At 52.9% G+C, this 16,242-nt stretch overlaps 1 protein-coding gene across 1 annotated transcript in view; it reads left to right on the forward strand.

The window, feature by feature from the left end:
• The window catches only part of STK24 (serine/threonine kinase 24), an 86,203-nt gene extending 70,468 nt beyond the window's left edge, over positions 1-15,735 (forward strand). Inside the window, exons 4-11 of the mRNA XM_004577383.4 lie at positions 2,531-2,639; positions 2,829-2,986; positions 6,484-6,669; positions 8,646-8,791; positions 10,141-10,264; positions 11,341-11,409; positions 13,548-13,684; positions 15,111-15,735. Of these exons, the coding sequence (XP_004577440.1) occupies positions 2,531-2,639; positions 2,829-2,986; positions 6,484-6,669; positions 8,646-8,791; positions 10,141-10,264; positions 11,341-11,409; positions 13,548-13,684; positions 15,111-15,147 (966 nt within the window). The 3' untranslated portion in view covers positions 15,148-15,735. The remainder of the gene's footprint in view (positions 1-2,530; positions 2,640-2,828; positions 2,987-6,483; positions 6,670-8,645; positions 8,792-10,140; positions 10,265-11,340; positions 11,410-13,547; positions 13,685-15,110) is intronic.
• The last annotated feature ends 507 nt before the right edge of the window (positions 15,736-16,242 follow it).

Here is a 16,242-nt window from a genome sequence, read left to right on the forward strand (position 1 = left end):
AATGAGAGAGTCTTCCATGTTTATGCTGGTTAGAAATGGCAGTTAGGGCCAGCACTGTGGCACAGTGGGTTAGAGCTGCTGCTCATTCCAGTCTTGGCTGCTCCTCTTCTGAAGCAGCTCTCTGCTCACGCACCTGGGGAAGCAGTGGGAACTGGCCCGAATGCAAGGACTCTGGAGCGCATATGCGGGGGATCCAGATGAAGCTCCTGGCTTCAGCCCGGCAGTTGGGAAGATTTGAGGAGCAGGTGGATGGAAGCTGGCTAGTGTGCTGTCGCTTGCTCACTTGCTCTCTCACACACACGAGGAGGGTGGGGCAGGGAAGAAAGGCTCAGCAGTGATAGGGAATACTGGTATGTGACTCGGACAACACGGCTCAGCCCAGTGTGGCCTGCTAGTGAGGAACGCTGCAGTATGTAGAACAGCCGATGCTTCTCAGTGAATCTGACACTCAGTTGTGGGGCTGTCAGAGTTGGGAACATTAGGAGACGGGCAGGGGCACACATGCATTGTGTGGTTGAGAGGAGGCCTTCTGGGGTAATGGGCTTAGGTCATCATGGAGGCTAAGTCCCACAACAGGCTGTCTGCAAGTTGTAGACCGGGCCAACCCCAGGTCCGAAGGCCAAGTGCCTGGGGGATTGCAGGTGCAAGTCTGTGAACCTGGAGACCAGAAAGCCTAGAGTTCTGATGCCCTGGGCGGGGAGGAGGCAGTTCCAGGTCCAGAGGGAGAAGCCCTTGCCTGTGGCTTGCTTTCCATCCAGACATGGGCCAGCTAACTGGATGGCGCCCACTGTGTTGGGTGAGGCTGGACCTGGCTTTGTTGGTCTAGTGTTCAAATGCCAGTCTTTTTGGGAAACCCTCCCAAACACACTCAGGTGAGATGCTGGCCCAACTGTGGGGTGTTAACTGCTGTAGGCACCAGATAGTGTATTTTTTATCCCACCTTCTCTGATGGCATGCCGGTCAGTAGTGGACTCGGTGCCAGACAGGCTTCAGAAGGTGTAACCACACGTCTGTTCATTGTGGAGACAGCTCTTAATTGTCCAGGGTAAGAGTCTGAAGTCCATTTTTTCTTGGCTTTGGAGGAGGAGGGGGAGAGAGAGAGAGAGACAGACAGATAGATAGACTGAATCTGGTTGCTCCCCAGATGGCCTCAGGGTCCAGAGGTAGGCATGGGTGAAAGCAGGAGCTAAAAGCTTCATCTGGTCTCCCACATGGGAGGCTTGGACCATCTTCTGCTGCCTTTGCCAGGCCACGCGCAGGATGCTGGATTGGAAGTGGAGAGGTCAGCATGTGAGCTGGTTTTGCACAATGCCAGCTCCCTTGGCTCTCGCCCATCCTCCCTGGTGTTAACACTAGACAGCTCTGTTGGCTCAGTCTTTTCCCCCTTAGGAATCTGGTGATAGACATGGCCCTGTGACTTGATTTTTGAGTGAGGCGCTGTGAATAAGAGCAAAGACTCTGGCCTCTCTTGTTTCTTTTGTCCTTTAGGTAGTGAGAAACTTGTCTTTTCCTTATTAAGAGAACTAGAATTTCTACCTTTTGTGTATACTGAAAAATGCGCATTGGGAAAGCTGAATCGTTGCAAGGTGGGGTTTTCCCCATTATGTTTCTTGAGAGTAAAGCTTAGAGGATAGCTGTGGGAGACAGTGTGCTCATGCTGTCAGTCTCAGGGTGGATCCTGCCTAGGCTTTGAGGTAGCTCCCAGCAAGGTGGTGGCCCCAGGATTGTCACCATCTGAGCAGCTAATAGGAAATCAGACTAGAATAGCCAGCACCAGCTCTTGTACCTGTTCTGCAAGTGGGAGGAATGCCAGGGATCCCCAGCTTGGGCCTTGGAGTGTCCTGTCCTGGTGAGAACACAGTGTCAGAAGAAGCAAGTGCTCCCCGTACCCATAGTCTGAGGATTGTGGTGTAGACAGCAGTGGGTCTGACAGTGGAGACAGCACAGCCTGCTGATGGTGAACCAGGAAACAGTGTGGTGTGAGGCAGGCTGCAGTGGCAGGCATCTAGGGAGCCTTTCACTTTCTGTTCCACCCCAGCAGTGGGCCCCACTAACCCTTCTGGGTGTCTCTGGGATTCCTGAGACATACAAGGAAGGCTCTTCATGTCCATTCGAGAAGTGGGTGTGTGTCAATCACAGCACCCCCAAGTGGAGCACTTGCATTTTCATTCCTTGTGGTTTAGAGCAAGCTGGTTTAGCTGTTGAACACTATCCAGGGAACTTCCTGAGGTTCTGCCTCTGGCCCCCACAGTGTGTGAGTGAGGGCTGGGCTGGCTGTCACTGTCACATCTGCAGGTGCCTCGTGGAGGGTCAGCACTCAAGTGGAGCATGCTTTGACCCATGTTGGTTCTCAGACTGCTTTTGCAGCAAATGATTCTTTAAGGGGGTCCTTTAATAGATTTGAATTGTTGTAAGTAAGATGTTTTCCTGTTTTATGTTTCCTTGTTCACATTGCCTCTGTTGTATCGTTGTCACCCGGCCCAAGGAGGGTGAGCATGTAAGTAACAGTGGTGTCTGCCTCTCTTGTCAGTTAGAGCCTGGCCCGTTGGACGAGACTCAGATTGCCACCATCCTAAGGGAGATCCTGAAAGGGCTCGACTACCTGCACTCAGAGAAGAAGATCCACAGAGACATCAAAGGTGGGTGCGCCGCCCATCCTCCTGCCTGGGGTGGGGCTGCCAGGGCTCACCCTGTACCTGTGCACGCTGGGTTGGCTTCAGGGAGCTCTGACAGAGCACAGGCTCCAGTGGGGAGTGGGTGGGACGGGTGCACACGTGCTGTCCTCTTGGTGTTGTCAAGGATGTCATGCATGCTTGGTTCCTTCACAGCGGCCAACGTCCTGCTGTCTGAACACGGGGCTGTGAAACTGGCTGATTTTGGAGTGGCGGGCCAGCTGACAGACACCCAGATCAAAAGGAACACCTTTGTGGGCACCCCCTTCTGGATGGCACCTGAGGTGATCAAGCAGTCAGCCTATGACTCAAAGGTAAGGGCCAAGCACCAGGCAGGTGCCAAGACTGGGGTTTCCCTCTGGTCGGGTTGTAAAGGGGGGGTTCTTTGACCAGGACTGTGCCACTTTTCTCCTGCCCCCTTGTGGTGCTGCGTGCCCTGGACTGGGCTGTGTAGCATGGACAGCGTGAGTTTGAGGGTGGTGGTACACCAGACAGAGCATGTGTGATGGCGACTGGTATCTGGGGCCAGGGGTTGCTAGAATGTGCACGGCCGGCCTCTGAGATGCAGGCCGGGTGGCTGTGGAGGCCTGGTCCACAGAGGGTACAGGTGGCTTTGAGGGCTGAGTGGAGCAGGTGAGGGCCGGGCCATGGACAGGGCTCTTTGAGTAGCTAAGGCCCATGTGAAGAGGGGCCTGCAGGATGGGGTGGGTACAGAGCCCCAGGGCCAAGCTGGGAGCGAGCTATACCTCAGTGACTGCTGAGGCCCTCACGCCAGATGGCTGTGCTTCCGTCTGGCCACTGTGACTGTTTGTCCTCTCTCACCTTCTTGTGTTCCCTGCATTCCTGGTGTGTAAACCTTTTAGTGCAGACCCAAAGTCCTGGGCGCTGCCTGCTGCCTGGGTCTCTGATTGACCATCATTTTCCATCACCTGCTCTTACAAGCGGCCCGTACACAGTGAAAATATTGCATGATCCACAGAATTGGCTTTTCTAAGCCAGGAGTTTCTAGCAAATGCTTAACTTCGGGTAAGTGTATAGGTCAAACACTGCCTCTCATGAATGCTGTTATTATTTTAACATCTTATCTTGGGGAGCTATGCATATTTATCTATCTAAAGGCAGGCAGATACACACCTACCTTCTCCTCATCTACCCTTCTCCCTACTTATGTACTCCCCAAATGCCCACAACAGCCAGGGAGGGGCCATGCTGAGGCCAGGAGCCTGGATCTTCCTCCAGATCTCCCACATGGATGGCAATGACCCGAGTACTTGAGCCATCACCACTGCTTCTCAGGGTGCACACTAGCTGATGCTGGGACCAGGAGCAGAGCCAGGACTCAAACCCTGGCACTCAGATGCAGGCGACCCAGCAGCATCTTAATTGCTGTACCAAACACCCACTCTATTCTGTCTATTAAAATGGAAATGTTCTTAGTGTTTAGTAGCTGTCCCAACGCCTAGTGCCTGCTGGGGCAGCTGATGCTCTTGGCGGCTCTGCCTCCTGACACACAGACTGGCTTCCCTCCAAGTCTGCCTGCCCTCTTACATGTGCACACTATGGGTGTCTGCCTCACTCCTCCCCCTGGTCACATGGAGAGCCTCACCCAGGGTGACTGGACTGTGTCGTAGGAGTGGAGGATTGCATGTGTCCACTGCTGTTTCTGGAAGGACAGGGATACACAGCCTCTCCTGGTTGACGTCTCTGAGTCTGGGCTGGTGACCATTATCTCCAGGTGTCTGGAACTTTCTCTATCATCAAAGTGCCTTTCTCACTCCTTGTCGCTGATCTGGGCTGCTCAACTGTCCTGAATGGTTTGTGTGCACAGGGCTGCTTGGGAGTCTGTTCTTGATCTGAGAGTAACATTGCTGGGTCCTGACTGCCGCGTGCCTTGGACTCTTCCTTCTGGTTAGTGTTTTCAGGATGAATTAGGGAGGTGGGTGTCTGTTCTCTCCTGTGAGAGAGCGTTGGGTATAGACATTCCTAATTTGTGTCCCTTTCACTGGACTTAGTCACGGCAGTGTGCTGAGTATTGTGCCTCTGCAGTGAGCAGGAGTGATGTCACTGCCCCCAGGGACATGGGGCCCCGGGCCCAGTGAAGGAAGGTTGGAGAGAGCTGCAGATGGCCTCTGTGATGGTGTTTCAGTCCCCTAGGATGAGGAGAAAGATGGAGGATGTGTTGGGGAAGGGCAGACAATTGTGTTTGAACTGTAAGTTGTGGCCAGTGAGGCCAAAGATACTGGAATGTCTCCCTGAGGGCTGGTGTCAGCTGCTGTCAGTATTTGCTTGCCAGCCTCCCCACTGCTGGCAGTGTGTGTACAGCAGTGTGTACATTGTTCAGTAGTGATCTGGAAGATGGTGGCCTACTGCTGGGTCCAAACCAAGTTCTTCAGGTGTTCAGTCATTCCTGGAATAGCTATTGGCAGTCCAGCCATGGTGAAGATGGAAATAGGTGATGCACTGATGGGGTAAATGACACTGTGAAAGGTGGGTACACCTGGCTGGATTACCTGCTGGCACCTGTGCATTCGTCTGCCTATTCCCCTCTACACGGCAGGACTCGTCCGCAGCCCGGCCAGTGGCAGTGAGCCCTGGAGGGAGGCAGCTGATTGGGGCCTTGTGTTAACTGAGTGATGTGGGGACTGCTTAAGGTCATAAGCTCTTACCTGCCTCAGTGCCGTGTAATAAATGTGCTTATAAAGTATCACAGTTGATTGAGTAAATAGCTTATATTAAATTTGTTTTTGTTTTTTTGTTTTTTTTTTTTTTTTTTTTGTCACCAGTTAAATCGTGAATTTGGTTCATCTGTGTTTTCTTTGCCTTGATTATAGGAAATTGATTGTGGTTCCTTATAGACTTACTTTCTCTCTGTAGTTGCTGGGTCATTTAAATTGTGTTGTCTGCTGGTTTTTGCATGGTCAGTGGCTGCCAGGATTCAGGAGGCTGCATGCTACTCCCGCTCCCCTCCTGGCTGGGAGAGTCCCTGAGCATCAGCACTGATTCTGTGTGCTCACTCGCCAACATGCACCTGGTAGTGAGTGCCTGGGGCTGGTTCTGCTCATATGCTCACAGTGTCTGCATTTTGGAGTGCCTGACTTTGGTTTAGAGTAGATGCCCAGACATGGTGTTCAGTGGTGGCTAGGAGGCTGGGTGTTTCATGACTTCTGACTCCCACACCAGTTGGCAGCTGTTGGCTGAAGTTCAGTCTGTGGAGAGGGTACAGCTCTGAGGGACAGGAGGTGAGGAGGGGATACCAGGGTACTGGGAGTTCAGGAGCCACTCTCACAATGTATGCATGTGGGAGGGTCCAGAAGGGTCCCAAGTTGCAGGGCTGCTTGAGAGGTGACCTGTGCTTTGTTGATGAGGCTGTCCTGGGCACCCTCCCCAGCTGACTTCCTGGGCATCAGGTGCACGGGCCAGCCCTGACAGAGTGCTGTACCCCTTGCCCAAACAGGGACACCAGCTCATAGTTGACTCTTTTGTCTTGTCTGACTAGGCAGGGGGCATGGAACTGGCATTCTCACCCAGGTCTCTTATAGTGGGTCTCAGTTCTCAGCATTGCCGAGGGCTAACTGGGGACACAGGGACCCTCTTCAGTAGTAAGTTAGCAATGCTTGGGATGTGCAGTGTTGTTCTGTTGCTGCCCACCTTGAAGTTCTGTTAGGAATTCTTTCCCTTGCTAGTGGTTGAATACGTTTAGTTATCAATCTTAGGGAAACATTCAGCAGGTGTATCATCCCTTTGTCTTCCCGGGTGTGGGTATCTGCATGTGTTCTCTGAGCAGGTGCTAATAGTGCTGCTCTTGTTGCAGGCAGACATCTGGTCCCTGGGCATCACCGCCATTGAGCTGGCCAAGGGGGAGCCCCCTCACTCAGAGCTGCACCCCATGAAAGTCTTGTTCCTCATCCCAAAGAACAACCCGCCCACGTTGGAGGGCAACTACAGCAAGCCGCTCAAGGAGTTCGTGGAGGCCTGTCTCAACAAGGAGCCCAGCTTCGTGAGTTGTCCGGGCCTGCCTGCCCCTGCAGTTCCCTGATCCTCTTGACCGTCTGTCTGCCCCATCTCCGCTCCTCTCCTTTTCTAAACGAGTGTGCTGAGTGTCTTTGAATCGCAGATCTGTTTGGGTTGATATTTCACCTTTTAAGGATTTAAGAAAATCTACCAAGTGTGTTTGGGACTTCCTAGCATCTCGTGCTTCCTGAGCCTGAATATTCTTCCTGCTGTATGTGCTTGTACGATTTTAATGTATAGAGGAGATGCAGCCGAAGGGCATTTTAGTAATGGCAAAGTCTGGTCTGCACACATGGGCTGGCTGAGTGTTCAGTCTTTAGAAAGGAATGTTGTCCGTTTCTGGTCCGCCTGCTCCAGGGACAGGTGGACACCCTCTCACCTCTGCTGCTTTTAGTGCAGTCATGACACCAGCTCTGCAGAGTCAGCAGAACCCCATTTTCATGAGCTCTGACCTAGCACTGGGGTGGGGGATGAGTTCTGCGGGTGCTCCCTAGATCCTGGTACAGTACCTATTCTGGGTAAAGCAAAGTAGTGTTTCTGAGTGCCTGGGGTGCTGGCCACAGGTCAGCAAGTGGGCATTGGGTTGGCAGGTCAGGCGTCACTGGCAGTGAGCGTCTCCCTGAGTTTCTCATTGTTACGCTGACTCAAGGCTCAGCACACTGACTCATGCCATGGGAGACAGGGCCCTAATGTGTCTCCGTCCCCAGCACACACCTCTCCACCCGTGCCGTGGGCGCAGTCCTGCTCAGGGAGAAGGGCAGGACTGACAGAACTCCCGCCATTTGGAGCTGGTAGGTGCGTGGGTGGCTTGTTTTCATTGCTGGGTTCCCTGCTGTCCATCTGGCCTGGACTGTGCTGGTTTTGTGAGGAAGCACACCCTTGCTTCTGCCAGCCCTGGGGAAAAGCAGGCTGCTGAGACCAGGGCGAGGTGAAGGCCTGACCTTAGTCCCCAGGGGGCAGTCCTTGCATGGTGGCACAAACACACATGCTATTTATGGAGCAAAGGGCTTTCCTGGCTCCTTTCTGAATTCCTTTACATGCTTGCCAAATAGCATTCATTATTTTATTATTTATTTATTTGTTTTTGGCTGCAGCATGTATTTGTGTAGAAAGTTAGCAAAGTGACATATTTGTCATAACAGAGCATCAACATTTGTCCATCAAGTGTTCTATAAAGCTAGGGTATCGGCAGCTGGCACACACGGTCCCTGTGTGGTTTCTATGCACAGTTATCAGTGTCGGTGCCTTTCGCTGGGGCGATCCCCAGGCCATGTGGAGGATCACTTTTTCTCTCTCTTTCTCTCTTTCTTTAAAGTAAAGATTTGTTTTCTTGTTGGAAAGTCAGATTACAGAGAGGAGAGACAAAGTTCTGTCTGATGGTTCACACGTGGCCACAACAGCTGGAGCTGAGCCAATCCAAAACCAGGAGCTTCTTCTGGTTCTCCCACATGGGTGTGGGGTCTCAAGGCTTTGGGCTGTCCTCAACTGCTTTCCCAGGCCACAAGTAGGGAACTGGAAGGGAAGTGGGACTGCCCTGATATTGACCAATGCCCATATGGAATCCCAGCACATGTAAGGCGAGGATTTTAGCCACTAGGCTACTGTGCTGGGCCCACGTCACAACTTTTTTTTTTTTTTTTTAAGATTTATTTTATTTTTATTACAAAGTCAGATACACTGAGAGGAGGAGAGACAGAGAGGAAGTGGAGCTGCCGGGATTAGAACCAGCGGCCATATGGGATCAAGGCGAGGACCTTAGCCACTAGGCCATGCCGCCGAGCCCAGGCCGCAACTTTTTAAACATCATGTCCACCCTGTCTGCAGAGTCACCCGGGGGCCCAGGGAGGGGTGTTTAGAGACTGAGGGAAGCCTTGAGGTAGAACCCCAACTCTCTCTGTGAAGGTGGAATGGGATGAAATGCCATGAAGAGTGACCTTCATCTCCCCCTGTGTGGTTTGCCAGAGACCCACTGCTAAGGAGCTGCTGAAGCACAAGTTTATACTCCGCAATGCCAAGAAGACGTCCTACCTGACCGAGCTCATAGACAGGTACAAGAGGTGGAAGGCTGAGCAGAGCCATGAGGACTCCAGCTCTGAAGACTCGGATGCGTGAGTTGGGGACGGGCGTGTGCAGGGATCACTTGAGGCTTGTCTCACACTGGCGGGTTTTTTTTTTTTTTTTTAAATTTTTTTTGTTTAAGGGGAGAATTGTTGTGTTGGATGCTGCAGGGGGCTCTGGCAACTGCCTGGCCCCTTGGTATTGCCAGCAGAGCTCTTCCCTGGGAGGTATACGTGGTAGAACAGCAAGTGGGACTTGGCCTGCTTCCTGTCTTAACTTTATGTGTCCTGTTCTGAGAGACCGATCAGGTGGAGTTGCATCAGATATAGCTTGGAAAGGATGTATGCATAAGTGTTTGTGACCCCGTGTTGTGAGGGACCTTCGTGTCCAGTACAGCTGTCAGCATTCCATTGGCTGAGGTGGCTATGGACCCAGCGTGCTTTCCGTAGGGAGGTCAGGGAGCTGGCCTAATTGAACCTTGGACAGGTGGGAGAAAGGGCACCTCCTGGTAGATAGCTGGGCTTCAGTGCCCTCTGCTCCCACACACCTCAGCCAGAGCCTGATGTTGCCCATTGGCTTGCAGACTGAGAGAGAGCTCCTGGCATGAGGCTTGGCATGTATCTCCAGGCCTCCAGGTGATGCCACCATGAGGCCTAGATTGAGATCACCAGCCATGGTGACTGCTGGGTGGCCAGGATGGCAGCAGCAGGGTGGACCATGTGGGAACAAGTGCTGACTCAGGTCAGAGGGTGGATTTGAATGGGGGAGGAGAGGATGTCCCAGGCCTTGTTACAGGAAGTGACATTGGGTGTGGTGGTCGGGCAAAACAGTGGAGCGTGTGCACAAATTTAGGTCATGAAGCCTTAAGGACATGCGTCATCTCTCAGCAAGTATGTGGAGTGAAGAGCTGGAGGCCTTGGCGCCAGGGACACCAGTGAAAGGGGAACAGCATCTGTGTGGGAGATCCAGCAGGTGCAGCTAACGCCTCGGGGAGATGGAAGGCCGTCAGGAGCTTTGCAGATGAGGTTCTAGCAGGATAAGTCTATCTGGACAGATGTCCCTTAGTGAGGGTGACCAGAGGGCCTGGATGGGAGTCTGTGTAGGGATGCAGGTAGGTTTTGGGTAGTGGATGGCAACAAATAGGAAGTGAGTGCAGGTGGCACACCTGAGTGTGTGGCTGAAGCACTGAGAGCTGCTGGGGTGGTGGCCTGGCTCTGGGAGTGGAGCGGCCCCTCCCCATTAGGGTGAGGGTTGCTGTCGCTGCTGTCATGGTTGACGCGCTCGCTGTCCTTTGCAGAAACTCCCTAAGGGACTGGGCGGGGGAACTGGGAGTCGCCGAGGGCATGGGGCAAGGGTGAGTGGCCGTTCCTCGGTGGACCCTGCCTGCTTCTGTGTTAAGGGAAACAGACGGCCAGGCTGCTGGAGGTAGTGACTCGGGGGACTGGATCTTCACCATCCGAGAGAAGGACCCCAAGAATCTGGAGAATGGGGCTCTTCCACCAGGCGATCTGGAAAGAAACAAGGTGCGTGCGTTTGTCCAGGATGTTTGCTGTGGTGGGGTTGGTAGAGTGGGGAAGGGTCTTCCTCCTGGGGGCTTCTAGAGATTCAGATCTGCGCCTCGGGCACTGGCTGCTCCATGGGACTGAGTTCTGCCCCCAGCAGTGCCCTCCCCATCGGCTGCCACATACTGGCCCTGTGCTGTGAGCGGGCGGTGGGCAGAGGTTCAGTACGGAGTGACCTCGCAGCTCTGCTTTACTTGACGTTGTCTGTCTGGCATAGTGGAGTTACTCCTGTAATGCTCCAGAGTGGTGTGATTGAATTTGAAGCTTAATTTTCATGAAATGTTTTAAATGCCTGTGTAAATGGATGGAAAACTTTATTGTCAGTCTTTTTATAAAGATAAGATTTATTATTTATTTACTTGAAAGTCAGAGTAAAAGAGCAAGATCTTTTACCTGCTGGTTCACTCCCCAAATGACCTCAGTAGCTAGCTGGGGCTGGGCCAGGTGGATGCTGGGAGCCAGGGATTCCACCTAGGTCTCCACATGGATGGCAGGCGCCCAGACTCTTGGGCCTTTGTCCGCTCTGCCCAGGTTCATTAGCAGGCAGCTGAGTTGGAAGTGGAGCAGCCGAGACTGAAACCAGCCCCCATGGGGAATGTCTGTGTTGCAGCTGGTGGCTTCCCCACGGTGTCAGCCCCTTAGTGCAGGAGTGTGGTTTCCCTCAGGCACTGTGACCGGTGACTGTCCCTGTGAGCTGCCTTGTAAGCGGACGTGCTCAGAGTCACACGTGTAGAAGGGGGGAGGCATGTCTTAGGATGGCCACTGTGGAAACCAGCTTCCATCTGGTTCAGTTAATTACTTCTGCATATGCGTAGCAGTGTCCCCATGGTAGTTAACAAGTCACCTTCCGTGTTCCCAGGTTGCGTGGCTTTGCCTGTCACTGCACACTGAGGCCTTGTAGGACTGGAGCGGTCTCCTGCAGGGAGCAGAGAGTGCTGCCTGGGCTGGGGAGGCAGCTGTGCGCTGTGTGTGGACGCACCCTGTGCACTGCCGGCGGGTGTGCTAGCTCTTTCTGATGACCTTCTGTTTCTTCTTAGTTGACAGACATCCCAAAGAGGCCTTTCTCCCAGTGTTTATCTACAATAATCTCTCCTCTGTTTGCAGAGGTAAGGAACTCTGGCCGGGGCTGGGGGGAAGTAAACTCAACCCTGTGGGTGGCAGGTCTGCACAGGGCCTCTTGGCAGTGCTGGCACCAGGTGCTGCTGTCCATGTGCACCCTGCCCGCCTGCCCCTGGTGATGCCTCCTGCGCTGCACAGGCTGGACGGCTGGGGCAACGTTCTTGGCGTCACTCAGCTCCTGCTCTGGCCATCTGAGTGGGGGCTGTCACTGTGTTGCCTGCCATGCCCTCCTCTCTGAGACAGGCCCCTTCCAGGCCCTGGTCCCCTCGCTGGCTTGAAGATGGTCCTGAGCGAGTGCCCGCCCACACCTCTGTGTGTGGTCACTGAGGCTTCTGGGCCACCTTGCACGGCAGCTGCAGTGCAGGGTCCTGGGACAAAAATTGGAGATGGGGTGTGTGGGGGGGGTGTGATGTGACATGCAGGCTCTTGCCCACCCCCTCTCTTTGCCCCCTGCTCAGCTTGGCAGTGCCCTTCCTTAGCACACTCAATTGCTTCCTCCCTGGTTATTGCCTTCTGGGGACGTGGCTGTCCAAGTTCACAGCCACACATGAGGGTGGCCCAGATTGGGCCTGAAGCCTCCCCCGCAGTGTGGCCTGGGCCCACTAGACTCTGGGATCGGGTGAGTTATTGTAGGACTCTGTCATGGCCACCTCCTGGGGTGTCTGCTTTCCCTAGGGTCAAGCACTGAAAAAATACCTGAGTTACACCATTTGCCTGAGGCTGTTGGTTTGTCATGAGGGCCCTTGAAGGAAGTACCAAGGTTACTGTTCAGGGTTTACCCCAAAGACAGTGTATCTGGGATGTTTATTGGCTAACTGGCAGGCCAGGTCCCAGCTGGTTCTCTTTCATGCTTGCACCACTGGTGCCCATCCACAGCCTCCGTTCCAAGGATGCACTGGGCGGTGCTGAGTTGGAACTCCCTGGGCTCATTGTTGGGCCATTCACCTCCCCAGGAGGGCCTGGATTGAGGGCTGCTGGGCTGGGACTGTTGTGCGGACTGCATTGGGTGGGGTGGGTTGCTCACTGGTGCCTGGTCAACCGCAAAGGCAGCGCCTCCCAGGCCTGCTGTGTTAGTCCCTCTCAGAGGAGAGAGAGAAGCTGTTGTTTTGGGGGTGAAACCAGTTTCTAGAAATGACAGCGCATGTTCACAGCGGCCCTCAAGGCTACAGTGGAGTGGTTCTGAGCTGTTCCATGAAGGTGAGGTGGAAGAATCAAAATGACAGAAAATGACAAAAATGACAGAATAGGGGGATGTACAGTCTGTGAAATGGAGACCAACATTTCTAGATGTGAGGATACAATGCAGTATGCATCTTTACTTCCAGACAAAGATGAACTCCCAGTGAAACTTTACTATATGACAATAGGATGATGGACTCTGGCATTGTCCATGCCCACAATAATGGGCATATGATTGTGTATGAAGAACTATACTTTAATAATGATATAAGGGGAACTCGGTGGTGGTTGGGGGATAAGGAGAGGATAAGGGAAATCCCAGGGGCCTACGGAGCTGTATCATAAAATGGTGATAATGATAATAAGAATAAAAGAAATAAAAGATTAAAAAAATAGGAAAAAAAGGTGGGGCCTCAGGAGGTGGCAAGTGTCTGTCCCCCTGCTGGCTGCAGCAGACTCTGGTGCCCTGTGCTTGGACTTGAGCAGCTCTCGCTTTCACACGGCGGGCATCACATGCATCCCACTTGGAGGCTGAGTTGACTTTCCACTGAGGGTTCTGCCCTGGGGCAGTGTCTGGGCGTCATCGGTCGCCGGAGTGTAGGGCTGTGACGTTGGGCACTTGAGTGCTTTCCCTGGGTTGGAAGTGTTCAGAACATTAGGCACTAACCTCTAGGACCCAGCATTTGGCTGTATTGTTGAAACCAGAGTGGTTTCTGAACTGATTTGAAGTTCCTTTTTTTGCTACATTGGTCGGAGCCAGCAAGGAAAATGGCATCACCATCAGGGCTGGAGGGGACATGGGCAGCTGTGGGTCCCTGCTGCCTGCCGCCTGCCTTCCACACTCCACCGAGGGAATCGCTGGGCTGTGCTGCCTAGGGGCCGGTAGCAGCCATGCTGCTGGTCCTCCCGTGCCCTCCCTCACTGCTGTGTTCCTGTGCTATTGCAGTTGAAAGAGAAGAGCCAGGCGTGTGGCGGGAGCGTGGGTTCCATTGAGGAGCTACGTGGAGCCATTTACCTGGCAGAGGAGGCCTGCCCTGGGATCTCCGACACCATGGTGGCCCAGCTGGTGCAGCGGCTGCAGAGGTAATGTGCCGGTGCTGTCTCCATCCATTGTCTTCCAGGCCACAAGGTCAGGGCAGATCTAGTTAGGGAAGACTTCACCCCAGTTCTGTGTAAGTCAGGAGGAGTCAATGACAGGATTCTGGTCAGGACCACGGGACTCAGTGCCTTTGTCACAGAAGGAAAAGATGATGCTAGAACAGCTGCCCCCTCCTCTGGGCACAGTCCCAGCTACTAACTAGAGAGCGAGCACCCACAGCCGGACGTGCTTGCACGCTCCAGAAACGCACCTGCTGTGGTACCGAGAGTTCACAGCATCTGTGGCTCGGCCTCACTCTGGCTTCGGCACGTTCCCTTCTGTGGGTCTCCTCAGAACTGAGAATGGATTGAGTATGACACATTCCAAAGCTGTTCTGCTTGAGTTGGGTTTTGTGTAGGTTTTTTTGTCTAATGTCAGCTTGGCCAGGCCTGGAGCCTGGAGTTGCAGGATCTGTGGCCGGGACGTGCTGTGAAGTGATTGGACATAAGCACTGAGTATTTCCTGTGCCTTCCAAGAGGCGCTGCAGGCTCAAAGGGCTGAGATAAGCACCTTACACGACCTTGGCCAGTGCTGGTCCCATAGGTCAGAGCCCCTGGGAGCTGGGCCGAGCATGGGCCCCAGGCCTGTTTCACACTAAAGGAAGCCAGCAGCAGAGAATAGTGGGAAACAGAAGGCATGCCTGCTAGCCCCCCCATGTCATGGCTCTGCCTTCCCTTGCTGCGTGCAGCCATCGGTACACTCGGTGTTCCGTGTTCTGAGGTGAGAGGGTGCAGAGGAGGCTCCTTGGACAGCACCTGCAATCATTCATGAGAAGCAGAGTGCACGTCCTGCTCTTGTACAGTATGCTTTCTCACTTGGGTGTATTTTTCATATCACATAGATCCAGATCATTAGAAGTCTGTTTGCATAATTGACTTAACTGTTGTTGGGCATGAGGCATGTTTCTGCAGTTGTTATGGTCACAGAAGATTCCCGAGTCTTTGTCTAACTGCATGGCTTGATGTTTGTATGGCTTTCTGGGACCATTTGACGCAGTGGGCAAATTGGGTTGCATCAGTGTTTTTGTGACTGGAGGTGGTAGCCTGCACGTGGCCTCCCACCAGCCATGGCTGTGCGTCCCAGCTACTTTACTGAAGCACTGGGTCTCCTCCATTTTCAGCGTTGGAGACGGAAGAGCACATGGGGTCATTTCCAGTTTTATTTCCAGTTTCTCTCCAGCAAGGTCAAGTACTGGCCTCTCGCTGCCATGTGCCATAAAGTTGTTTTCCTGTTGGAATCATGATGGTCTTAATTTTTATGATGGATGAAGCCCTCAATCCGTTTCCTGTGGCCTGGGTTTTAGTTGTCTTTGGAATCTTCGTGCGGGGCCTCAAAACATCCCACTCACCCTGTTTCTTCTCTTCTTTCCAGATACTCTCTGAGTGGTGGAGGAACCTCATCCCACTGAAACGCCGTGGCATCATGGGTTTGGGGTTTTTCTTTCTTCTTCTTCATCCTCCTTTCTCAAAGTCAAGGAGAGCCTCTGCTGGCTGCTGAGCAGGTGCGCCGCTGAGGAGCCGTCCTCACAGCCGCCGGTGCCCTGGCCCTCACTGTGCCGTGGCCAGATGAAGTCTCTTGGATAGATGGGGTGGGAGGGCCAGCTCCTGCAAGCGATCGTTTTATTATTCCTGTTTTACTTTTCACCATAGTGCACATATTCAAGGAAAGTGTCTTTAAACACACACACACACACACACACACACCCCTGAAAGTGTATATTTGGGATTATGATAAGGCAACTACAGACATGAAACCTCAGGTATCCTGCTTTAAGTTGACAGCTCCCCTGGGAGACGGAGAATCGCTCTGGCGGGTCGGTGTACAGATCTGTATATAGTGTCATTTTTACGGAACCCCTTTGGGCGTGCATAAGGAGTCACTGTGCACACACTGGCCAAGTGCTTCTGTAGATAATGTCAGTGGAGTAAATATTTGACAGGCCATAACTTGAGTCTATTGCCTTGCCTTTATTACATGTAAATTTTGAATTCTGTGAGCAGTGATTTGGGTTTTATTTTGTACTTGCAGGGTTTGCCATGAATAATAATTAACACCCCTTGTAGGGAACACTTCTCTTTGTACCTCAGCACAGGCCCACGTCCCCTTGGTACACTTAGATGTTGATTTCCTGTCTCATGGATGGTACTATGATTTCTTAGTGTTTTAAATCAGAACCTATCTTGTCTCATGGAGCTTTAAATTATTATTATTTCACCTTTCTCCTGGACGACGCGCTCTCGTCTAACACTCGTTTGGAGTTAGGCTGTTGCTGGCCTGCGCCAGATGTGCTGTCTTTTCCAGTACAATTTTCTGTTTCCGCACCTTGCAGTAGAATCTGCATATCATCTCTGCCACCTAAAATGTCTGAATGCTTACACAAATAAATTTTATAACTGATTTGCATACTCTCCTTGAGATGTGGCTCTGCGGCGCCATGTGTGTGCTGAGATGGCCGAGTGTCCAGTGTTGGGGTGTGGCTGTCATTCCCTGCCTCCCCCGCTCC

The sequence above is a fragment of the Ochotona princeps genome, chromosome 12, assembly GCF_030435755.1.
Source record: "Ochotona princeps isolate mOchPri1 chromosome 12, mOchPri1.hap1, whole genome shotgun sequence".
Classification (NCBI taxonomy): domain Eukaryota; kingdom Metazoa; phylum Chordata; class Mammalia; order Lagomorpha; family Ochotonidae; genus Ochotona; species Ochotona princeps.